The sequence below is a fragment of the Aotus nancymaae genome, unplaced genomic scaffold (assembly GCF_030222135.1).
Source record: "Aotus nancymaae isolate 86718 unplaced genomic scaffold, 86718_ANA_hifiasm-v0.15.2.pri h1tg000049l, whole genome shotgun sequence".
In the NCBI taxonomy this organism is placed as follows: domain Eukaryota; kingdom Metazoa; phylum Chordata; class Mammalia; order Primates; family Aotidae; genus Aotus; species Aotus nancymaae.
The window spans coordinates 1,827,782-1,852,285 of record NW_026988463.1 but is presented as its reverse complement, the minus strand read 5'-3'; the positions used below and the strand labels follow the sequence as shown (position 1 = coordinate 1,852,285).

Sequence of the window (24,504 nt, the reverse complement as noted above, 5' to 3'; positions counted from 1 at the left end):
GATGGATTACCTGAGGTTGGGAGTTTGAGACCAGCCTGACCGACATGGTAAAAACCCATCTGTACTAAAAATACAAAATTAGACAGGCGTGATGGTGCATGCCTATAATCCCAGCTACTCGGAAGGCTGAGGCAGGAGAATTGCTTGAGCCCCGGAGGCAGAGGTTGTGGTGAGCCGAGATTGCACCACTGCACTCCAGCCTGGACAACGAGAACAAAACTCCATCTCAACACACAAAATATTTTTTTATAAAAAGAGAAATACAGCCAGGTCAGGTGACTCATGCCCGTAATCCCAGTACTTTGAGAGGCTGAGGTGGGCAGATCATGAGGTCAAGACCATCCTGGCCACCCAATCTCTACTAAAAATACAAAAATTAGCCAGGTGTAGTGGCACGCAGCTATAGTCCTGTCTACCCGGGAGGCGGAGGTTGCAGTGAACTGAGATTGTGCCACTGCACTCTTTTGGGCGACAGGGAGGCCCTGTCTCAAAGACATTAATTAATTGCACACTTGAGTGGCATTTAGTCTGCTCACAACACTGTGTGCCTACCTCTCATGTGCTGAAACAAACATCTGATTAATTCACTGACTGATCGATTGCCCTGTCAGTACAGCTGTGAGGGCAGGGGACTCTGTGTGGGGCTCATACCCACTCTGCCACCTGGTCCTACAGATAGGCTTTTCTGCGTGGAGTAGCAGAGTGGCCCTGGGGACTCAGGAGCAGAGGAAGGCTGGCACCTCCCAACCACACGCATGCCTCTTCTCCCGAAGGGGTCACTGGTCTGTTCTCAGAGCCACAGACCCATCTGGGATGCCCCTGAAGCCAGGGGTCTGTGAGGACAAACGACACAGGTTCCTTCTCCCACTACCTCCACCCCACCTAAGAGTTTGTCAGCAAATATTCTTGGGCCAGAACCAAGTATCTCCATTCAGTAACACTGCTCATTTGTCAACCAGTAGGTCATTTTAGCCTTGGGTAGGAGCATCAAATGCCTGACATCTGATTTTTTTTTTTTTTTTTTTTTTTTTTTTGAGACGGAGTTTCGCTCTTGATACCCAGGCTGGAGTGCAATGGCGCGATCTCGGCTCACCGCAACCTCCGCCTCCTGGGTTCAGGCAATTCTCCTGCCTCAGCCTCCGGAGTAGCTGGGATTACAGGCACGCGCCACCGTGCCCAGCTAATTTTTTTGTATTAGTAGAGACGGGGTTTCACCATGTCGACCAGGATGGTCTCGATCTCTTGACCTCGTGATCCACCCGCCTCGGCCTCCCAAAGTGCTGGGATTACAGGCTTGAGCCACCGCGCCCGGCCCTGACATCTGATTTTTAAAAATATTTTTATTTTCTTGAGACAGGGTCTCACTCTGTGGCCCAGGCTGGAGTTCCGTGGCATAATCTCGGCTCCCTGTAGCCTCCACCTCCCAGGTTCAAGTGATTCTACTGCCTCAGCCTCCTGAGTAGCTGGGATTATAGGAGCCCAACACCATGCCCAACTAATTTTTGTATTTTTAGTAGAGATGTGGTTTCACCATGTTGGCCAGACTGGTCTCAAACTCCTGACCTCAAGTGATCCACCTGCCTTGACCTCCCAAAGTGCTGGGATGACAGGAGTGAGCCACCGCGCCTGGCACTGACCTCTGATCTGAATGGCAGGGGTGGTGGGGCAGCAGAAGCTGTGGGAGTTGACACAACGAAAGCATTGCTTAGAGGGAAATTCACAGCCTCAACCACCTGTAGAATAAAAGGTGGTCTCAAAAACCATTGGCCTTGGCTGGGCTTGCTGGCTCAGGCCTGTAATCCCAGCAATTTGGGAGGCCTAGGTGGTAACAGTGCTTGAGGCCAGGAGTCAGTGAGACCCCATCTCTACAAAAAAATCAATTTTAACCGGGTGGGTGCATGTTATTTCCAGCTACTCGAGAGGCTGAGGTGGGAGAATCGCTTGAACCTGGGAGGCGGAGGTGGCACCTAGCGGAGTTCATGCCATTGCACTCCATCCTGAGTGACAGAGTGAGCCTTCATCTCAAAAAAACAAAACTAGGTATCTACCTTAAACTAGAAAGAAGAACAAATGAAACCTAAAGGGGCAGAAGAAGAAAGATTAGGGAGGAAATCAGTAAACTAGAAAGCAGAAAAACCAAAGGCAAATTCTCTGAAAAGATCAACAAAATTGGCAAACCGTTAGCTACACTGACTACCAAAAGCATGAAAGAGAGGACGTCATTACCAGTCCTGCAGCACTCAACAGGACTCGGAATACTAGGGGAACTGTGGACCAGCAACTCAGATGAAACTGGCAAACTCCCAGAGGCACACACAGCACTTGACGTATAACAAGAAATTACATGAATGAAAAGCCCTAAGACTTCCTACAGAAAGCCTGTGTCCAGCTTCCCCTGTGCATTGTCGGTGACACCACCATTCACAATCTTCCCAACGTGCAGGAGGAGACAGCCTGCGAGGCTAAGGCAGCATGATCCCCACCCCCAGAACAATGTCTGTCATGAACACAGGAGCCGCTCCTGACTCAGTCTACGAGGCGTAGGGAGCGAAAAGCATCACCCTCCGTCCCCTCCCCCAGAACAATGTCCATCATGAACGCACATTTAAAGATCCTGAACAAAATATTAGCAACCCAAATTGGGCAACATCATACACCATGACCAAGTGGGTTTACTATGGCAAGCAATGTGAGGTCGCTTAAACATCAACAAAGCAATTGACAACATAGGGCACATTAATAAACAGATGCCTGTGATCCCAGCACTTTGGGAGGCTGAGGTAGACAGATTGCTTGAGCCCAGGAGTTCAAGAGAAGCACTGGCAGCAACATAGCGAAACCCTGTCTATACCAAAATAAACCAACAAACAAAAATTAGCCAGGTACACAAGTGCATGCCTGTAGTCTCAGCTACTCACAATCCTGAGGCTGGAGGATGTTGACTTAAGCCCAGGAGGCACAGGTTCAGTGAGCCGAGATCATGCCAGTGCACTCCAGCCTGGACGACACAGCCAGACCCTGTTTCCAAAAAAAATACATAAATAAAACACCCACAATATCCATCTCAATGAATGCAGAAAAGCACAGGACAAAAGTCCCATGCCTGATAAGGAATCTCACAACTCAGGAACAGAAGGGAGCATCCCCAGCTAGGAAAGTCCATCTGCTTAGGTTCCATTTGCTGCGGGGATAGGTCACCCCTACCTTGGTGATTTAAAACACAAGTTTAGGCCGGGTGCGGTGGCTCACACCTGTCATGTCGGCACTGTGGGAAGCACCAAGGCAGGTGGATCACTCGAGGTCAGCAGTTTGACCAGCCTGGCCAACGTGGTGAAACCCCCATCTCTACTAAAGATAGAAAAATTAGCTAGGTGTGGTAGTACACACCTGTAGTCCCAGCTACTTGGGAGGCCAAGACAGGAGAACTGCTTGAACCTGGGAGACAGAGGTTGCAGTGAGCCAAGATTGTGCCACTGCACTTCAGCCTAGGTGACAGAGCAAGACTCCATCTCAAAACCCCGAAACACAAAACAACTTTCCCTTACGGTTTGGAGGTTGGTAGACGTGGGTCTCATGGGACTAAAAGGAAGGTGTAGGCAGAGGCTCTGGGAGAGGTTCTGTGTCCGCATCCTTTCCAGAGGCATCCACATCCCTTGGCTGTGGCCTTTTCCCACCATCTTCAAAGCCAGCAACAGTCGGTCAAGTCCACTGTGTCTCTCAGCAACTCCTGGTGTGCTTTCGAGGAGCACGTGATTCCACTAGGTTCCGTACTAGAAAATGCTCCTCCATTTTTAGGGTCAGCTGGTTTGCAACCTTGATTCCTCCTGGCGGTGTAGCCTCCCATCATCCCAGGGTCCAGGGGTTAGGACGTGACCATCTTTGCTAGGTGCACTATTCTGCCTCCTACAGCATCCATGAGAAACACAGCCAGCAGCGTAATTCATGGTGGGTGACCATGTTTCCCTCTAAAGGCAAACAAGGCATTTAATAAGATGCTTAAAAAAAAAAAAAAAAAAAGGAATACATGTCAGAACAGAAGAGGTCAAAGTGTCTATTCATAGCACCATGAGCCTCTACACAGCAAATCCTGTGAGACACAGACACACAGCTGGAACAAGGAAGTTCAGCTCGGTCCTGGGATCCAAGGCTAACGGAGAGATCCATCACATGTCTGTCGACTACTAACAATCCAAACAAAACCAAGACTCCATTCACTGGCATAAAAACTAAAGCACACACTTAGGAACCACCTTGGTGAAGGAAATTTATACTGCAAACACTGCTGAAAGAAATGAAAAGATCTAAACAAATGGGAAGATCCCATGTTTATTGCCTAGGAGACTCCTGTTAAGATTTCCACTCTCCCCAAGTGGGCCCTCATCCCATGCAATCCCTATTAAGATCCCAGTAGGTTTTTTGGAGAAAGTGACAAGCCGATTCTAAACATATGGAAATACAAGAACCGAGATGAGCCAAAACAGGTTTGCAACAGGATGAGTTGGAGCGCTCAGGCTACCCGATTTCAAAACTCACAGTGGCAGGCAGCGCGGTGGCTCATGCCTGTAATCCCAGCACTTTGGGTGGCCAGGGTGGGTGGATCACGAGGTCAGGAGTTCGAGACCAGACTGGGCAATATGGTGACACCCTGTCTCTACTAAAAATACAAAAATTAGCCAGATGTGGTGGTACGCCTGTAATCCCAGCTACTCAAGAGGCTGAGGCAGGAGAATCACTTGAACCTGGGAGGCGGAGGTTGCAGTGAGCCAAGACTGCCGTCGTGCTCCAGCCTGGAAGACAGAGTGAGATTCTGTCTCAAAAAAGAAAAAAAAAAAACTGCAACAGTGATACAAGGAAGGGTATGAAGATCAGTAGATCAGAGTCTAGAATAAATCCTTGTAGTCATGGCCACCTGATTTTTCAACAAAGAGTGCCAAGATACTTCAGTTGGGAAAAGGAGGGTCTAACAGATGGTGTTGGGACCACAGTTACCTGGGGAAGTGACTCGAGACCCTTCTTCACACATCCCCGTAAAGGAACTCGGGACGGCTCAGAGGCCTAAACAGAATAGCTGAAGCCACCACACTTTGAGAACAGATGTAGGAGAACATCTCTGTGATCTTGGGTTAGGCACAGAGTTGTTAGAGGAAAGCAAAAGCAACTGGACCTCATCAAAATGAAAAACATTTGCACTTTAAAAAGACAACTTTTTAAAAAATATATGTCACCCAGGCTGGAGTGCAGCTGGCGTGATCTTGGGTCACTGCAACTTCCACCTCCCGGGTTCAAGCAATTCTCCTGCCTCAGCCTCCTGAGTAGCTGGGACTACAGGCACCTGCCACCACACCCGGCGAATTTTTGTATTTTTAGTTGAGACGGCGTTTCACCATGTTGGTCAGGCTGGTCTCAAACTCCTGACCTCGTGATCTGCCCGCCTCAGCCTCCCAATGTGCTGGGATCACAGGCGTGAGCCACCGCACCCGGCCAATACAACTTGTTTGTTTGGTCTTTGAGATGAGACTTTGCTGTTACCCAGCTGGAGCCCAGTCGCATGCATGCTCATGGCTCACTGTAGCGTCAAACCATCCTCCAGCCTCCGCTTCCTGAGTAGCTGGGACCACAGCTGCAGAGTACCATGTGTGGCTAATTTTTGTATTTTTTTGTAGAGATGGGATCTTTCTATGTTGCCTAGGCCGATCTTGAACTCCTGGGCTGAAGTAATCCTCCAGCCTCAGCCTCCCCTAAGTGCTGGGATTATAGGTGTCAACCACTGCACTGGGCCAAAAGACACCTTTTAAAAAAAAAAGAGAAGCCACAGTCTGGGAAAAATATCTGCCAGTCTTTTTTTTCCCCTTTGATCCACCACTAAGAGTTGTAAGTAATATGCAAAGTCTTAAAACTCAAGAACATAATCCAATTAAAAAGTGGGTATCCAGCAGCTTTGTACATGTTAAAAAATAAAACCAAAAAGGGTGAGAGACTTAAATAGATTATTTCACCAAAGACTAACATAAGAATGGCCAATAAGCACATGAAGAGGTTGTTCAACATCACTAGTTATCAGAAAAATACGAGAACAGCTCACGAGAACACACCCAGTGCTGGTGAGGATGTGGGATGACTGGAACTCTCATACTGTGTAAAACGGTATGCTCTGTCAGGTGTAGGGGCTCACACCTGTAATCCTAGCACTTTGGGAGCCAAGGTCGGCAGATCGATCACCTGAGGTCAAGAGTTCGAGAGTAGCCTGGCCAACATGGTGAAACTGCGTCTTTACTAAAAATACAAAAATCAGCCAGGCATGATCGTGGGCGCCTGTAAGCCCAGGTACTTAGGAGGCTGAGGCAGGAGAATTGCTTGAGCCCAGGAGGCGGAGGGTGCAGTGAGCTGAGATTGCTCCGCTGCACTCCAGCCTGGGTGACTGAAATTCTGTCTTAATTTAAAAAATGGGCGGGGTGCAGTAGCTCACACCTGTAATCCCAGCACTTTGGGAGGCCGAGGTGGGCGGATCAAGAGGTTAAGAGATGGAGATCATCCTGGCCAACATGGTGAAACCCTGTCTATACTAAAAATACAAAAATTAGCTGGACATGGTGGCGTACACCTGTGGTCCTGGCTACTCTGGAGGCAGGAGAATTGCTTGAACTCGGCAAGCGGAGATTGCAGTGAGTCGAGATCGTGCCACTATGCTCCAGCCTGGTGACAAAGCGAGACTTCATCTGAAAAAAAAGAAAAAATAGTGTACACCCATGCTGGAAAACAGTTTTTTAAGAGATACAATACTATGAACCAGCAACTCCACTCCTAAGAATGTCCCCAAGAAAAATGAAACCTGTGTCCAAAGACTTGTACACAAATAGAGTAGCATCTTTCAGAATAACCCTAGAAGGAAATAACCCAAGCTTCCACCAGCTAAGGAGGAGCCATGAACAAATGTGGCCTCTCCACAGAGCAGAGCATTGTTCAGCTGCAAAGCAGGAAGCACTGCTCCATGTCACCGTGTGGACGAGCCTCCAAAACACTGCATCTGGAGAAGAAACCAGATGCAGAGAGTGCGTCTCATGTGGGAAAGGCGGAGGGCAGTGCTGGCTGCGCAGCGCGGATTCCCCATCACTGACCTGTACACTTAACATTGAGGGCATTTTATGCTCTAAAAATTATACAGCAATAAAACAGTTTTAGAAACAGACTCATAGGGTAAAGGGAGCACATTACTTCATGCTTTGTTATCCCAACGTGTACAAAACAATTCCAGCCCTGACAAACAGCAAATGAAACTGAGGAGGGAAAATAGCGCATAATCGTATCAAAAACGGCAATCGTACAGGAAAGGCACTAAAAGAAAACACAGAAGAGCACAACACAGAAAATCTACAGAGGCCGGGCCTGGTGGCGCACGCCTGTCATCGCAGCTAGTCGGGAGTCTGAGGCAGGAGAATTGCTTGAACCCGGGAGGCAGAGGTGGGAGTGAGCTGAGATCACGCCACGGTACTCCAGCCTGGGCAACAGAGCAAGACTACATCTCAAAAAAAAAAAAAAAAAAGTCTACAAAAACACGAGAGATGCAAATCCTAGGTAACGGAGGAAATACTGTACGCCCCAGGTTGGAAGACGTCCCAGACTGCAGCACCACTCAGAATTTGGCTTTCTGTTGCAAAGGACTGGGGAGAGCCAAGACGCTCCTGAAGAACGAGGCCGTACTCTACCAGATGTCAGAACCTCCTGAAAATCAGAGAAACTCCATCTCTACCAAAAAACACAAAAATTATCTGAGCATGGTGACACATACCACACCTGTAAGTTCCAGCTACTTGGGAGGCTGAGGTGGGAGGATCACCTTAGCCAGGGAGGTCAAGACTGTCGGGAGCCAAGATGGCACCACTGCACTCCAGCCTGGGAAACAGAGCAAGACCGTGTATTTAAAAAAAAAAAAAAAAATCCAGCTTACCAAAAAGCCACCACTGGGGGTGCCAAGAATCCAGAAAGGGGCCCAGGCTTAAATGGGCTTGGTTTATGATGGGCAGTGACAGCCCTTCCACTAAACAGCACAGAGGCTGCTGGTAACCCCCCACAGAGAACAGTGAACTCTGAGCCCTCCCCCTCCCTCTTAGGAGGCCGATCAGAAGGGAAAACGGCAGAGTGTCTGCACCAAACAGTACTTGAAACCATACACATAAGAGGACAGTAAGAATTGTTTTGCCGTTTTCCCATCTGTATCACTCCGTTCTCACACTGCTATAAAGGACTGCCTCAGAGTGGGTAATTTATAAAGAAAAGAGGTTTAATTGACTCAGTTCCACAGGGCTGGGGAGGCCTCAGGAAATGTACAGTCATGGTGGGAAAGGAGGCAGACACGTCGTCCTTCACGTGGCAGCCGGAGAGAGAAATGAGTGCCCAGTGAAGGGGGAGCCCCTCATAAAACCAGCAGATCAGGCGCAAACTCCAGAGAACAGGATGGGGGGAACCAGCCCCATGATTCAATTATCTCCACCTGGTCCCTCTCACATTCGGGGAGTATGGGAACTAAATTCAAGATGAGATCTGGGTCAAAACACAACTAAAACATATCATCCCGCCCCCAGCCCCTCAACCTCATGTCCTCACAGTTCAAAACACAGTCCTACCCTTCCAGCACTTCCCCAAAGTCTTCACGAATTCTAGCATTGATCCGAAAGTCCAGAGTCTCATCTGAGACAAGGCAGTCCCTTCTGCCTGTGAGCCTGTAAAATCAAAAGCCAGTTGGTTACTTCCTAGAAACAGTGGGGGTACAGGCATTGGGTAAATACCCCCATTCCAAATGGGAGAAATTGGCCAAAGGGGCTGCAGGCCCCATGCAAGTCTGAAATCCAACAGGACAGTCAAAGCCCCAAAATGATCTCCTATGACTCCATGTCTCACATCCAGGTCATGCTGATGCAAGAGGTGGGTTCCCAAGGCCTTAGGCAGTTCCACGCCTGTGGCTTTGCAGGGCACAGCCCGCCTCCTGGCCGCTTTCACAGGCTAGTGTTCAGTGTCTGTGGCTTTTCCAAGCGCACAGTGCAAGCTGTCAGTGGATCTACCATTCTGGGTTCTGCAGGACAGTGGCCCTTTTCTCAGAGCTCCGCTAAGCAGTGCCCCAGTGGTTACTGTTGGGGGAGGGGCTCTGACCCCACATTTCCCTCTGTGCTGCCCTAGCAGAGGCGCTCCATGAGGACTCTGCCCCTGCAGCACACTTCAGCCTGGACAGCCAGCTGTTTCTATACATCCTCTGAAATCTAAGTGGAAGTTCCCAAACCTTTTTTTTTGAGACGGAATTTCGTTCTTGCTACCCAGGCTGGAGTGCAATGGCTTGATCTCGGCTCACTGCAACCTCCGCCTCCTGGGTTCAAGCAGTTCTGCCTCAGCCTCCTGAGTAGCTGGGATTACAGGTGTGCGCCACCATGCCCAGCTAATTTTTGTATTTTTAGTAGAGACAGGGTTTCACCATGTTGACCAAGATGGCCTTGATCTCTTGACCTCATGATCCACCCGCCTCGGCCTCCCAAAGTGCTGGGATACAGGTGTGAGCCACTGCACCCAGTCGACAAAGCTCAGTTTTTGACTTCTGTGCACCTGCAGGCCTAACACCACATGGAAGCCGCCAAGGCGTGGGGCTTTCACCCTCTGAAGCAACAGCCCGAGCTGTGCCTTGGCTTCTTACAGCCATTGCTAGGAGGCAGGGCACCCAAGACTGCACAAAGCAGCAAGTCTCTGGGCCCAGCCCACTGAACCATTTTTCCCTCCTACACCTCTGGGACTGTGACTGGAGGGGCTGCCCTGAAGACCTCTGACATCCCTGGAGACACTTTCCCCATGGTCTTGGTGATTAACATTTGGCTCCTTGTCATGCAAATTTCTGCAGCCAGCTTGAATTTTTAAATTTCTCCTCAGAAAATGGGCTTTTATTTTTTTAGACGGAGTCTCACCCTTGTCACCCAGGCTGGAGTGCAGTGGTGTGATCTCAGCTCACTGCACCCTCCGTTTCCCGGGTTCAAGCGATTCTCCTGCCTCAGCCTCCCGAGTAGCTGGGACTACAGGTGTGCACCACCACAGCCGGCTAATGTTTTGTATTTTTAGTAGAGACAGGGTTTCACCGTATTAGCCAGGATGGTCTCAATTTCCTGACCTTGTGATCCGCCTGCCTCAGCCTCCCAAAGTGCTGGGACTACAGGCGTGACCCACCGCACCCAGCTGGGCTTGGCTTTTTTGTGGCATCCATCAGGCTGCAAACTTTTCAGCCTTTTATGCTCAGCTTCCCTTTTAAACGTGAGTTCCAATTCCAAACCATATCTTTGTGAATACATTGAATGCTTTTAACAGCACCCAAGTCACCTCTTGAACACTGCTGCTAAGCAGTTTCTTTCACCAGATGCCCTAAAGTTCCACAAATCTCTAGGGCAGGGGCAACATGCCACCAGTCTCTCTGCTGAAACATTGCAAGAGTCACCTTTACTCGTTTCCAAGTTCCTCGTCTCCATCTGAGACCACCTCAGCCTGGACCTCGGTGTCTGTATCACTGAGCATTTTGGTCAAAGCCGTCCAGCAAGCCTAGAAGTGCCAAACCTTCACACATCTTCCTGTCCTCTTAGGAGCCCCGCAAGCGGCTCCAACCTCTGCCTCCTACCCAGTTCCAAAGTCACTTCCAGATTTTTTGGTATCTTTACAGCGGCACTCCCACTGTAATAATTATTACAGCAATGAAAACACACCTGACACTGGGTAATTTATAAAGGAAAGAGTTGTTTTTGTGTTTTTATGAGAGGGAGTTTTGCTCTTGTTGCCCAGGCTGGAGTGCAATGGTGCGATCTGAGCTCACCGCAACCTCTGCCTCCCAGGTTCAAGCGATTCTCTTGTCTCAGCCTCCCCAGTAGGTGGGACTACAGGCAAGTGCCACCACACCCAGCTAATTTTGTACTTTTAGTAGAAATGGGTTTTTCCATGTTGATCAGGCCTGCCTTGAACTCCCGACCTCAGGTGATCCGCCCACCTCAGCCGCCCCAAGTGCTGGGATTACAGGCACGAGCCACCATGCCTGGCCAGGAAAAAGGTTTAATGGAGTCACACTTCAACGTGGCTGGGGAGGCCTCACACTCACGTCGGAAGGCAGAGAGGCAAAGGCAGGCCTTACATGGTGGCGGGCAGGAGAGTGTGCACAGGGGAACTCCCACATATAAAGCCACCAGATCTCAGGAGACTTCCTCACTACCACAGCAGTAGAGTGAAAACTGCCCCATGATTCAGTTGTCTCCACCCGGCCTCACCCTTCACACATGGAGACTATTACAATTCAAGGTGAGATTTCTTTGGGGACAAAAAGTCAAGCCAGATCACCATCTTTGCTGTTGGCATTTGAGGAATCAAGGTCAATATATAACATTAAAGGGACATCGTCTTTTTTTTTTTTTCCCCAGACGGAGTCTCACTCTGTTGTCCAGGCTGGAGTGCAGTGGTGCGATCTCGGCTCACTGCAACCTCCGACTCCTGGGTTCAAGTGATTCTCCCGCCTCAGCCTCCTGGGTAGTTGGGATTACCAGCACACGCCACCGTGGCCAGCTGATTTTTCTATTTTCAGTAGAGAAGGGGTATCACCATGTTGGCCAGGATGGTCTCCATCTCTTGACCTTGTGATCCACCTGCCTTAGCCTCCCAAATTGCTGGGATTACAGGTGTGAGCCACCGCGCCCGGCCTGGGACATCGTCTTAATTAAGAACTTTTGCTGGGTGTGGTGGCTGACACCTGTAATCCCAGCACTTTGGGAGGCTGAGGTGGGCGGATCACCTGAGGTTGGGAGTTCAAACCAGCCTGACCAACATGGAGTAACCCCATGTCTACTAAAAATACGAAATTAGCTGGGCCTCCTGGCGCAGCCTGTAATCCCAGCTACTCAGGAGGCTGAGGCAGGAGAATCGCTTCAACCCAGGAGGTGGAGGTTGCGGTGAGCCAAGATCTCACCATTGCACTCCAGCCTGGGCAACAAGAGCGAAACTCCGTCTCAAAAAACAAAACAAAACAAAACAAAAACCCTGACCAGAATCGTAACGACAGGATGGAAAGGCCCCTACAGCGCGAGAGAGCCCACCGGCCACACACCTGACAGGGGTGCGTGCAGAATGTTTTCGGTTTTTCTTCTATCTTGAAAATAGAAATCAGCCAGCTATACAGAAAATCGGCAGGAGACCAAACCACCACTGGCTGAAGCAGGATGACCCGTGGCCATGTGCCAGACAGTGATGGCCACTGACCACTCACCACCCAGGCTGACTGCAGACAGGTGTGCGCCCACAGGATGTGGGGCCATGGGGCTCCATGGCATCACTGGAACAGTGAGAGGGACGGGGACAGATGCATTCCAGTACGTGACCTGAATGTGGCCTCACCTCCCTCGGGCCCTGTTCTACAGGAAGCCACGCCCTGGGCAGCCTGAAGACAGAACGTGGCTCATAGAGGAGCCTGGGAGGCCACCGGTCTTCCGCCAGGACAGGCTGCAGGGAGAGCGGGGCCATCGGGGGCGGCGGCAGTGATGGGGGCCTCTGGAACTCAACGGGCTGAATGTATGTGTGTTTGCAGCCTCAGTGTCACCACAGGAGTCAGAGAGGCCTGGAACCCCTCCCGCAGCTGCTGCAACCCTGCTGAGGCTCTGCCCACCGCGACGCTCGGCCCCTCCCAAAGAAAAAGGCCAGGGACAGATTCTCCCTTCCCACCTGCAGTGTGTGGGACTCCCAGACACAGACCAGGGTCCTCCACATGGGGACCTCTCCTGAGAGGAGGCCGCCCAGCTGCGCTGGCCCCAGGTCCCAGGCCCCTGCTGAGTCCGCATTTTCTGCTGAGTAAACGGACCGCGGATCTTTCTGGGTGTGGACTTTCTCCCTGTGGATCTATAATTTCTCAGAAGCGGAGTTGAGACGACACCTGGAAAACGATCAATTCTCGATAAAGGGAAGGAGATTACACAGGGGGGTGGCTTCCCACAGCTCTGCGGATGGGGTAGGGCCCAGGACAGCTGCTGCCCCCACCCAGCCCCACCTCTGCCCCCACCTGCGCCCCTGCCGGCCGTTTCCCTGCATGTGTTCCCACTGCCAGGCCCGGGGGGTGGGGGGTGGGCGGTGCAGGTGGGTGGGCCCACTGACACAGGGGAAGTGGCCTGCAGGGACCTAGGTGGGAGGCGCTGCACCTGCTCAGGCCCTGCTGGAGGCAGTGACCAGCTGGGAACTGGTCTGAGCAGGTGGAGGGGAACCAGGGGCCACCGTAGGCAGGTGGAGACGGAGCCCAGGGCTGACCTCGGACGTGGCCAGGCACACGTTCCTGTGGCCTCTGTGCACACAAGTGACTGTGGGGTGGCCAGGCCCTCACCAGAGCCGGGGGACAGCGAGGGGCTGGTGGGGCTTGTCTGGGCCACCAGACCTGGCTCCCTCTGCCGGGCCACCCCCATGCCCTCCCCGAGGATGGCACAGGGCAAAAGCAAACAGGCCCTACCACCCTGCCAGGCATTCCTAGAAGAGGCTGGGGGCGGGGCAGTGGCCAGACACCAGTGCCCTGGGGTCATGGGAGAGGCAGGACAAGCCTGGCCCTGGACAGCACCCTGGGCCTGGATCCCAAACGGCAGCTTCCACCCAGGCTTTAGGGAACCCCCGGGAGGGGGTGGACAGCGTGCAGGGCACGGGGAAGGGGTGGCAGCCCCTGAGCCCCATGTGGCTGTCTGCTCAGGCCAGGGGTGGGGTCAGGACCCCAGGAGCTGCCTGAGGGGCCCCTGTCCATAACAGGAGCTGGTAAAGACGTGGGCTCCCCAAAGCAGCCCGAGCCCCAGCCCCTCCCAGGCTGCTCCAAGGAGCCCCCACTCCTGCCCGGCTGCTCAGCCTTCCCCAGTCAGCCCTGCACGGGGCCCGGGTACTGGCCATCAGCCCCCAAAGCCCCACAACAGCCCACCGCAGGCCCCGACGGAAGTTCCCTCACCGACTGCACTGTCTGTACCCCAGGGCTTGGGGCAGATGCCAGGCGCCAGGCAGGAGGGGGTTAACAGAGCTGGGGCCAGCTGGGCTGGGCCAGCCAGGTGACAGGCGCAGGCTGCCCCACAGTGGGGAAATCCAGAGGGCAGGGGTGGCCGGCACGGCAGACGCACCCTCCTTTGCTGCTACCTGTGGCCTGCCCTGCACTCGGGATGGCCCTGAGGAAAGGTGAGCCCCCCAGTGTCCCCAACACCTGCCCTGGGGGTGGCCACACCGTGACCTGAGTCCGCTGGGAGGGGCCGGGGGTGTTCCCCAGGGAAGCTCTGCAGGGCTCAGCTCTGGGGGTCTCCGGGAGCCCAGCCGGGAATGTGGCTGCCGGGGTTGGGAAGGGGACACAGCTGTGCCTGGCACCAGAGGGTCTCCATCCTGTTCTTAATCCTAAGGGTGCTGGCGGCGGTGCAGGGAGCAGTGCCAGGCATAGGCTGGGCAAGCAGGAGCCTTCAGCTTCCAGAATGGTGGGCACAGCGACAGGGGAGGTGCCCCTTACACCCTGCATCATGGGCCTGGCCCAGGCAGCAGATGGTGGCTTCTACCCGTCTTTGTGGGGTGCTCCCTTGTGGCTTCAGCCACCCCAAGCCTGAGCAGAGCTCTAGGGCTGTCTCAGGCCACCCCCAAATGATCATGATGGAAGGGCATTTGGGGGGTTCCACATGACTGCACCCGCCACCACTGCAGCGATCCCACACCCTGAGGACAGGGTCAGGCCATGCCGTAGAGGTTCTGGGTCATCGCTGTTTGGGAGACTGCTGGCCGGGTCTGTGGGGCCTGTGGCACCTTGTCCTGAGAGGCAGTGTGACCTGTGGTGGCCGACGGTCTGGGTTCCCACCTGCCCGCCAACACCGGTGCCCAGGTCTTCCCCACAGCACCGGGATGAGGCCTGGAGGCAGGAAGATGAGACCCCGCTGAGGGGGCCTAACTCGGGCAGGAGGTGCCTAGCCCTCTGTCCAGCCTCTGAGGGCATCCAGTGAGTGCCCACCCAGACCTGCTTCAAAATATTCTGAAAATGGCCGGACCTGGGCCAACAGCTCAGCTCCCTCCCCTTCCTCCAGGCCAACGTGCAGTTGCCACATGGTCAGAAGGCCCAAGCCCCAGCCTGGCTGAGCCCACGTGGCCTGTGCAGAGTTGCAGAGCCAAGCCCTCGGTGTCTGTGCAGCCGGGCGGTGCCACCACTCCACCGTCCCCTGGGGTGGGAAGCTTCTGAGCGGGAGGACCCGGGGGGCTCACCGGCTTCTTCGCGTCTCGAGGGGTGAGCTGCAGCCAGCTGCGCTGGTATCTGGCTCACAGGGCAGAGCCCGCCTCGGGCTGCGTCCCCAAACCTCTCCCCCTGCAGGAGGCCTGGCCCTGGCGCTGCTGCTGTTGTCCTGGGTGGTACTGGGCCCCCGCAGCCTGGAGGGAGCACAGCCCGCAACACCGGGGGACCCCGAGGGCCCAGCGTGCCCGGCCGCCTGTGTCTGCAGCTACGACGGCGACGCAGAGGAGCTCAGCGTCTTCTGCAGCTCCAGGAATCTCACGCGCCTGCCGGATGGCATCCCGGGCGGCACCCACGCCCTGTGGCTGGACGGGAACAACCTGTCGTCCATCCCCCCGGCGGCCTTCCAGAACCTCTCCAGCCTGGGCTTCCTCAACCTGCAGGGTGGCCTGCTGGGCAGCCTGGAGCCGCAGGCGCTGCTGGGCCTGGAGAACCTGTGCCACCTGCACCTGGAGCGGAACCAGCTGCGCAGCCTGGCTGTGGGCACGTTTGCGCACACGCCCGCGCTGGCCACGCTCGGCCTCAGCAACAACCGCCTGAGCCGGCTGGAGGACGGGCTCTTCGAGGGCCTCGGCAGCCTCTGGGACCTCCACCTCGGCTGGAACGGTCTGGCTGTGCTCCCCGACGCGGCGTTCCGTGGCCTGGGCGGCCTGCGCGAGCTGGTGCTGGCGGGCAACAGGCTGGCCTACCTGCAGCCTGCACTCTTCAGCGGCCTGGCCGAGCTCCGGGAGCTGGACCTGAGCAGGAACGCGCTACGGGCCATCAAGGCCAACGTGTTCGCGCAGCTGCCCCGGCTCCAGAAGCTCTACCTGGACCGCAACCTCATCGCCGCCGTGGCCCCGGGCGCCTTCCTGGGCCTGAAGGCGCTGCGCTGGCTGGACCTGTCCCACAACCGCGTGGCCGGGCTCCTGGAGGACACGTTCCCCGGCCTGCTGGGCCTGCGCGTGCTGCGGCTGTCCCACAACGCCATCGCCGGCCTGCGGCCCCGCACGTTCAGGGACCTGCACTTCCTGGAGGAGCTGCAGCTGGGCCACAACCGCATCCGCCAGCTGGCCGAGCGCAGCTTCGAGGGCCTGGGCCAGCTCGAGGTGCTCACGCTGGACCACAACCAGCTGCAGGAGGTCAAGGCAGGCGCCTTCCTCGGCCTCGCCAACGTGGCGGTCATGAAACTCTCCGGAAACTGTCTCCGGAACCTTCCCGAGCAGGTGTTCCGGGGCCTGGGCAAGCTGCACAGCCTGCACCTGGAGGGCAGCTGCCTGGGCCGCATCCGCCCGCACACCTTCGCCGGCCTCTCGGGGCTGCGCCGGCTCTTCCTCAAGGACAACGGCCTCGAGGGCATCGAGGAGCAGAGCCTGTGGGGGCTGGCAGAGCTGCTGGAGCTGGACCTCACCTCCAACCGGCTCACGCACCTGCCCCCGCGGCTCTTCCGGGGCCTGGGCAAGCTGGAGTACCTGCTGCTGTCCCGCAACCGCCTGGCGGAGCTGCCGGCGGACGCCCTGGGCCCCCTGCAGCGGGCCTTCTGGCTGGACGTCTCGCACAACCGCCTGGAGGCACTGCCCGACGGCCTCCTGGCGCCACTGGGGCGGCTGCGCTACCTCAGCCTCAGCAACAACTCCCTGCGGACCTTCACGCCGCAGCCCCCTGGCCTGGAGCTCCTGTGGCTGCAGGGGAACCCCTGGGACTGCCGCTGCCCCCTTAAGGCGCTGCGGGACTTCGCCCTGCAGAACCCCCGTGCCGTGCCCCGCTTTGTCCGGGCTGTCTGTGAGGGGGACGACTGCCAGCCCCCCACATACACCTACAACAATATCACCTGCACCAGCCCGCCCGAGGTCGCCGGCCTCGACCTGCGGGATCTCAGTGAGGCCCACTTCGCGCCCTGCTGACCGGGGCCCCTTGCGTGGCTTACCCTGTGCAGGGGACAGGTCCTCTGCGTCGTCGGGGGGTCTGGCAGACATCCGACCCCGCGCTGTGCCCTTGCTGAAAGACGCAAAGGCCTGACTGGGGTGAGAGACATGGCGGCCTCCGCCGCACCCGGTGTCATCAATTAAAGGCAAACACAGTTGAATCTAATGGGCGCAGCACGTGACTGCAAGCGTGAAATCAGGGAAGGGGGCTGAGTGCGCCGCACACACCTGGGGTCTCAGAACTTTGCAAGGCCAAGGTGGGCGAATTGCTGGAGCCCAGGGGTTCAAGACCGGCCTGGGGAACACAAGGGAGAGCCCATCTCCACAAAAAAATAAATTAGCCAGGCATGGCGGCCCATACCTGTGGTCCTAGGGAGGCTGGGGCAGGAGGATCGCCAGCGCCTGGGAGGTAGAGGCTGCCATGAGCTCAGATTGTACCACTGCACTCCAGCCTGGGTGACAGAGGAAGATCGCCTCAGAAAAACACACCTGGCTTAGGGGAGGGGATGGCGGCATTGCCTGGGTGCGCCTTGGTATCCTTACCTTTGCCCTATGGGGCTTGGCCATGCCCAGAACCCCTGCGGGATCCAGCCCCTCCACTGTTGTGGCCGACCGCCTCCCTTGAGTCCTCCTGATCCCTGCAGCTGCCCCCCGGGGTCCTCCCAGGACAACGGCACCAACTCGAGTCCTGGGAGCTTCACAACTCACCCCTCCTCTTCAAGGCATTGCCTAGAGGACCAGGCAGCCAGGGCGCAGCTGAGGTGGGGTGGACAGTGAGCACAGGGCATGGCGTCAGTCTGGAATGGGGAGCCACCCCCTGCAGCAGGGCCCCGGCATCCTCAGCCCGTTTGCCGTAGCGCCCTCCCACCTGCCTCGGGACTGCCGGGGTTGGTTCCCGGCCCCCACCTCCAGGGTCCTCCGCTGCTGAAGGCCCAGCTCTTCCTTTGGGAAAAACAGCAGGTTCTGCTTTCTGGAATGGCTTTCCTTCTGTGTCTCCCTGAGAAGAGCTGCAGGAGGCCTCTGGGACTCAGAGCTCCCCTATCAACCCACCTCTGGTCTCAGTCCCTCGGAGGGGCCCCCGCAGTGTCTGGGGGCTGTTCTTCCATGGCAAAGCCACTGAGTCTCAGGTTTATCATAAAATCTCTCTGAACTCCCACCAAAGGAACAGGGGCTGGCTGACGATGGCGCTAAGGACTCACCGGCTCAGCCCAGGAATGATACAAGTGGGTGCTGTCTGACCCCTAAGGACAGAAAACTCTAGAAGCATCAGACTCATAACCATGGCAGTGCATTTAATGGCAGGCTCCTCCCACTTACAAGATGTGCCTGAGGTCAGTTCACCCCCTTAGGGGGCACCTCCCCAGCTGACCACAGACCACAGTGACCCCAGGCTGCTGGGGACCTGGGGCCCCCTGAGGCCTGCAGGAGTCCCAGGGGCTCTGTGACTGTGTGGACACGTGGCCACGGGGCGCAGGTGGGAAACGTGAATGGATGAGAGCCCAGGCCGCCTGCCACACAGCCGCAAAGCACGCAGCCCCAAGCTGCCACAGGCCACGCAGGCAGAGCTGCTGATGCCCGATTCCTCCCCGGGGCAGGGCCAGCCAGGGAGACGCTCCCCTGATCACGATGCCTGCGCCTGCCCCGCAAGGCCCGGACCTCAGCCCAGGCCAATCGTTTCTCTGAGAAGCTGGAGAGAGCCCTCGGTGGCTCTGGGAGGCGGCTGCAGGGCGGCCTTAGTCAGGGAAGGCACATGGGCGTCGCGTCCAGGATCTTCTGGGCTATGGAGGAGAGCGCGGCGAAGGTGGGGCTCCTGGGAAACTCCTGGATGAAGTCATGGCCCTCCTCCAGGCTCCTCGTGAGCTCGGGGTCCAGGGGCACGGAGCCTGCACAGCACAGCGAGGCCAGGAAGGTGATGGCACCGTGTCCACACCTCCCGCTCCCAGCACGGGCTCGGCTGGCCAAAAGCAGACGCCATCCGAACCACCCGTGGCCGCGGAGGGGGTGGAGGCGCGGCCTGGAGGCTTCCACCTCCAGGCTGGGTACTGTGGCCCCTGAGAGCGCCTTGAGAAGGGCAGGGGTGGATGAGCCACAGGTCACGGCACTGCGTGTGGCCTGAGGAGAGAGGAGCAAACAGCTCCTGTCCCCTCCTCCCCTCAGGCGCTGGGGTCACAGAGGTCAAGCCCACCCACGGCAGAGGCTGTGGACGGGGAGGCTGGGACCCCAGCACCAGGTCGGGATACTCACCTAAGAAGGGCACCCCAGCAAGCCGGGCCAGCTCCTCCCCACCGCCCCTGGAGAAGACGCTGGTGCACTCCTAAGAGAGAGTGGTGAGCCCAGCGCCACCCCAGGCCCCACACGGCCTGCCTGCCACCCCCACCATCAGGTGCTGCTTCGGCCCTGCAGCCCCGGGGCTCACCGCGCAGTGTGGGCAGGTGAAGCCGCTCATGTTCTCCACGACCCCCATCACCCGCAAGCCCGTCTTCCTGCAGAAGGTCAGCTCGCGCCTCACGTCCCCCACGGACACTGCCTGCAGGGCAGGAGCCAAGGTTGCCAGTCGGCCAGGCTGGGCCAGGTGCACAGGCAGGGACACCCGCCCAGCCCACTGGGAAGCTGCCCACAGGGGCTCGGGAAGGCGCCGGCGGTACCTGAGGCGTTGTGACCACGAGGGCCCCCAGGGGCTTGTAGGGCCGCAGGGCTTCCACAGTGGCCATGTGCTCGTCGGAGGTCCCCGGGGGCGTGTCCACCACCAGGAAGTCCAGCTCCCCCCAGGCCACGTCAGACACAAACTGCTTTATCAGTGCTACAAAGACAGGGCCGTCAGGGCAGGGCAGGTCTGCACACGCGGCCCCGCGCTGCTAAGAACTGGCCAGGTCGGGCCGAGGGGCTGCAGTCCAGCATCCGCCACCGGCCACCAGCCTCCATCAGAGGTTCTTGGAAGGTCCCGGCCCGCTGCAGGAGCAGGCCAGGCCCTGACCAGGAGCACAGAGATGGGGCCATGGCCATCTACAGCGTATCACCCCTGCCCACAAAGTATGTGCTGACTCCCCGAGGCCCCAAATCAGAACACAGAGCCAGGACCCTCGGGGGTCTGTACCCACACATGGGAGCACCCACATTCTCCGTGGCAGACACTCCACAGGTGCACCCCGAGCCTGCACCTCACTCCCACCAGCCTCTCCCTGCTCCAGAGGCACCAGAACCCCCTCAGATCTGCCCCCACGACCTCCCACACTGGGGCCTCAGGTCCCTGCACACCATGGCCAGGGTCGCGGCAAGCCCCTCCCTCTGGCGTGACAGCATGGATTCAACTTGGGCCACACCGCCAGCCAGAGCGCTGTCCCTGGTCGTGGTGTCACGTGTGGGTCCCCAGGCCCAGCTACTGGAGGGGAGCATTTCCATGGAAGAGGCCAGCACCGACACTCACCCCTTCCCCAGGACAGCGGCGCCCCACCCGTCGTTACCGTTTTTCTTGGGGCCTCTCCACACCACGGCCTCGTCCGGCTTCTCCAGCAGGAAGCCCACGGACATGAGCGAGATGCTCTGCTCGCGGTCCAGGAAGACGGGCGCCCAGCCGCGGTCACACTGGTGCACGGCCCTACCCTGTGCCCCAAGCATGCGGGGGATGCTGGGGCCGCACAGGTCCACGTCCAGGATTCCCACCTGCAAGGAGCAGCACAGCCTAGGCCGGGGCACCGCCAGGCCTCTGCGGGGATGCGGGCGGCTGCCCGGGGCTCCGCCCAGTGACGGGCAGGGCGCTCACCTTCTTGCCCGCGTGGCGCAGTGCCAGGGCCAGCTCCGTGGAGATGGTGCTTTTCCCAACGCCCCCCTTTCCCGACAGGACCAGGATGATGTGCCTGACGCCGGCCAGGTTTCCAGGCTCTGGTCAGAAGCACGAGGGAAGGTCAGGGCCCCCCGCGCCCACTGTACCCACACACGGGGTTGCCCAGCACCTCCCTCACCCACAACGGAGTGGTAGGGAATGGCCAGACCCAGAGGCAGCCCCTGTCCCACTTCAACCCGATGTAAAGACCTCCAGGCAGGTGCCCTGCAGCCCCAGACCCGCGAGCGTCCCTCTAAGACCACTGCACTTCCTGCACCTGCCTGAGGCGGTGCTGCTGAGAGCGGAAAGTGCCAACGTGCCTCTCAGCGCTGGCAAGGGTGATGCGTTCCTTCATGTGCAGCGTGTGTGCAAGCTAGCACACATGAGCAACATGATCATGAAACTACCAGCCCCCTGCTATTTCTAACGGGAGACAGAATACACTCCGCTCTTTCCCCAGCCTGTGCAGCCGGGCTCGGCAGAGGCAGCAGAGACTGCCCTGAGCCTTCGGTTTTCAGGAGGGACGCTGGCAGCTGAGGGCCCGGGGCGGCCACAACCATGCGTCGCACATCGGCGTCCCCTGGTTCTCGGCCCTGCAATGCGTGGTCGGTGAGGGCTGCCGGCCACTCCCCGCACGACCCTGTCCCCCCGGTTCCTCTTCCTTCCAGAGTCCCATCCTGTCCCTGCCACGAGGTAGGGGCTGCTGTGTGCAGACACCCTGACAAACCCCTGCCTTCTCCCCACAGCGCCACCGCTGAGGCCACACCCCCTGTATCCAGCAAGCTGCTCCATCCCCGACAGGTCCTTGGAGGGTGCCTGTGAGGGGCTCAACACACTGCGTAAAAGCTGCCCCCTCCTGATCCGCCTCTCAAGAGCAGGTTGAGAGGATTCCAAGTCCACAGCCTCCCAGGGCAACCTGGCGTGCAGGCAGGTCCTCGGACCTACAGAGCCCACCTGCGGTCTTCTCCGCAGAAAAGGCAGCCCCACATTCCCGCAAACACCAAGCCCTGAGACCGCGGCCTCACGGTCACCCTGGAGGCAATTAAAGAGGTTCTGACTTAATTCACTCTTAATACCAACAGGTACTGGAGGTGCCATGCAGAGCCCGGCAAGCACTTCTGCGGCTGCCGGGGACCCCGTCAGGCCTGGGTCCCGACTGCAAGCTGCCATCAGTGCTAACCCCCGGGGGCTCTCCTCACTGGCAGACGGGACTGTGACCGTCTGGCGGGTTGGGCTGAGCACCACGCCGGACGCGGGCGCCAGTTGTCAGCAACCGGGAAGGGCAGGTCCCTCCCCGACAACAACCCTGAGGGTTCCCCAAGAACTTTCCACTTCTCAGAAAACTGAAACAGCTCCTAGGCAGACGCCCAGCCAAGCGCAGTCAGTGTGGGCCTGCCGGGTGCTGCGGCTGTGACCTTGCCCAGACTAGGCCTTTCAAATTTTTACGTGCATATTTTCCCCATGTAAAGAAAGCTTGGGGCTGGGCGCGGTGGCTCACGCCTGTAATCCCAGCACTCTGGGAGGCCAAGGTGGGTGGATCATCTGAGGTCAGGAGTTCGAGACCAGCCTGACCAACATGGCGAAACCCTCTACTAAAGACTCAAAAAAGCAGCCAGGTGTGGTGGCGCATGCCTGTAATCCCAGCTATTTGGGAGGATGAGGCAGGAGAACTGCTTGAACGGAGAGGTGAAGGTTGCAGTGAGCTGAAGTCGAGACTGTGCCACTGCACTCCAGCCTGGGCGGCGGAGACAATCTGTCTCCCACATCCCCAAAATATAAAAGCCTGGACTAGGTGCACTGACTCACACCTGTAATCCCAGCACTTTGAGAGGCCAAAGAGGAAGAATCACTTCAGTCCGGGAGGAGTTCCAGACCACTCTCAGTAACATAGTAAGACCCCATGTCTACACATCAAAAAGCTTCTGTCAATCTCAGTAATAGCCTTCCTCTGCAGTAAATCTTTCCTGATTAGAAAGTCCAGCTTTTCCAGGCTTCTCCTCTGGAGTAAGACTCCAACGCTGGCTTTCTAACCTGTCAAGAGTTGTGCTACCAGACCTTGCTGTCCCAAGAATGTTTTCCTTTTGGTCAGAACTCCAGGTCTCGAAGATAAATGCGGCTCCCACTACTTAAGAGGGCCCGTGGTGCTCATCTGGCGAAGGGCTCATACCCACTGTGTGAATTGTCTGATGCAACTTTCACGTTTCTTTTTTTTTTTTTGAGACAGAGTTTCACTCTTGTTACCCAGGCTGGAGTGCGATGGCACGATCTCCGCTCACCGCAACCTCTGCCTCCTGGGTTCAGGCAATTCTCCTGCCTCAGCCTCCTGAGTAGCTGGGATCACAGGCACGCGCCACCATGCCCAGCTAATTTTTTGTATTTTTAGTAGAGACGGGGTTTCACCATGTTGACCAGGATGGTCTCGATCTCTTGACCTCGTGATCCACCCGCCTCGGCCTCCCAAAGTGTTAGGATTACAGGCTTGAGCCACCGCGCCCGGCCAACTTTCACGTTTCTAAAGGCTTAGAGCGCCATTTCCTCAAAGAACTAAAAACATATGAGATGCTGGCTTCTGTCTTACTTTCATGACTATGCGCATATGATTTATTTAGAGACGGGGTGTCCCTGTTCACCGGGCTGCGGTGCAGTAGGACCAGGGTCTCGACCTGGCGACCTCCAAGATAGTGGGGCCCACAGGCGCCACCACCCCCACCCACAAAGCGGTGCTCAACAAAGTTTCCTTTAAAACCTCCCCCTAGGCCGGGCGCGGTGGCTTACTCCTATAATCCCAGCACTGTGGGAGGCAGAGGTGGGTGGATCACGAGGTCAGGAGTTCCAGCCTGGCCAACATGGTGAAACCCCGTGTCTACTAAAAACACAAAAATTACCCGGGCGTGGTGGCGGGGGCCTGTAATCTCAGCTACTCGGGAGGGTGAGGCGGGGGAATCGCTTAAACCCGGGAGGCGGAGGTTGCAGTGAGCCGAGATCACGCCATTGCACTCCGGCCTGGGTAACACAGCGAAACTCCGTCTCTAAGTAAATAAATAAAAATAAAACCTCCCCAATTCCACGACTCAGGCCCTCCGGGGTCACGGGGTTTCCACATCGAAGCCGCAGCATGTGCGAAACGACCGTGTAAAGAAAACGCCCGCGCCACGACCTCTGGCCCGGTCCAGCCACGCAGGCCGGTGATGGTCGCACTGGAGATGCGCGACGCAGCGAGGCCGCCCCAGAAAGGGGCGCGGCGGGGTCCGAAGTGAGGCCCTGTCCCGGCCCCGCACTCACCCGCCGCCGCCTCCATCCCGCCACCGCCTGGAGCCCGCAGCTACCTCGCGCTTCCGCCCTCGGGCCGTCAGCCTCCCAACCAGAGCGAAGGGCCTTCTAGCCAATGGGCAGTGTGCGCCCGCCCCTGGATCATCTTGATAGGCCTAGTCCTGCTGTCTCAGCCAATCAAATCGCTTTGAGGTCGTCCCGCAGGTTCCGGCTCAGATGACGACACGGAGGTGGACCTACTT

The 24,504-nt window shown here is 57.0% G+C and overlaps 2 protein-coding genes across 17 annotated transcripts; one reads left to right on the top strand and one right to left on the bottom strand.

Annotated features, from left to right (window-relative positions):
• Window positions 1–886: 886 nt before the first annotated feature.
• On the bottom strand, window positions 887–24,330 carry NUBP2 (NUBP iron-sulfur cluster assembly factor 2, cytosolic). Of its 16 annotated transcripts, none has more exons than XM_064362315.1 (14): window positions 24,275–24,330; window positions 20,933–21,051; window positions 20,634–20,832; window positions 19,818–19,972; window positions 19,589–19,699; window positions 19,417–19,486; window positions 17,716–19,055; window positions 17,534–17,624; window positions 17,175–17,245; window positions 12,718–12,925; window positions 12,107–12,331; window positions 6,469–11,577; window positions 3,546–3,965; window positions 887–3,018 (listed from the first exon to the last, which is right to left on the bottom strand). In XM_064362315.1, the coding sequence occupies exons 1-7, from the start codon at window positions 24,288–24,290 to the stop codon at window positions 18,910–18,912; spliced, it is 816 nt and encodes a 271-aa protein (XP_064218385.1). In that variant the 5' UTR covers window positions 24,291–24,330; the 3' UTR covers window positions 887–3,018; window positions 3,546–3,965; window positions 6,469–11,577; window positions 12,107–12,331; window positions 12,718–12,925; window positions 17,175–17,245; window positions 17,534–17,624; window positions 17,716–18,909. The 16 variants fall into 16 exon arrangements, with proteins under 16 accessions (XP_064218385.1, XP_064218386.1, XP_064218384.1 ...); XM_064362316.1 differs by having other exon boundaries at window positions 6,469–8,717; XM_064362314.1 differs by lacking the exon at window positions 12,107–12,331 and having other exon boundaries at window positions 6,469–6,716; window positions 7,787–8,717.
• Window positions 13,690–17,338, top strand: IGFALS (insulin like growth factor binding protein acid labile subunit). The gene is made up of 2 exons (XM_012441880.2): window positions 13,690–14,187; window positions 15,350–17,338. Exons 1-2 carry the CDS (start codon window positions 14,172–14,174, stop codon window positions 17,149–17,151), a joined length of 1,818 nt encoding a protein of 605 aa, XP_012297303.1. The 5' UTR covers window positions 13,690–14,171; the 3' UTR covers window positions 17,152–17,338.
• Window positions 24,331–24,504: the final 174 nt, after the last annotated feature.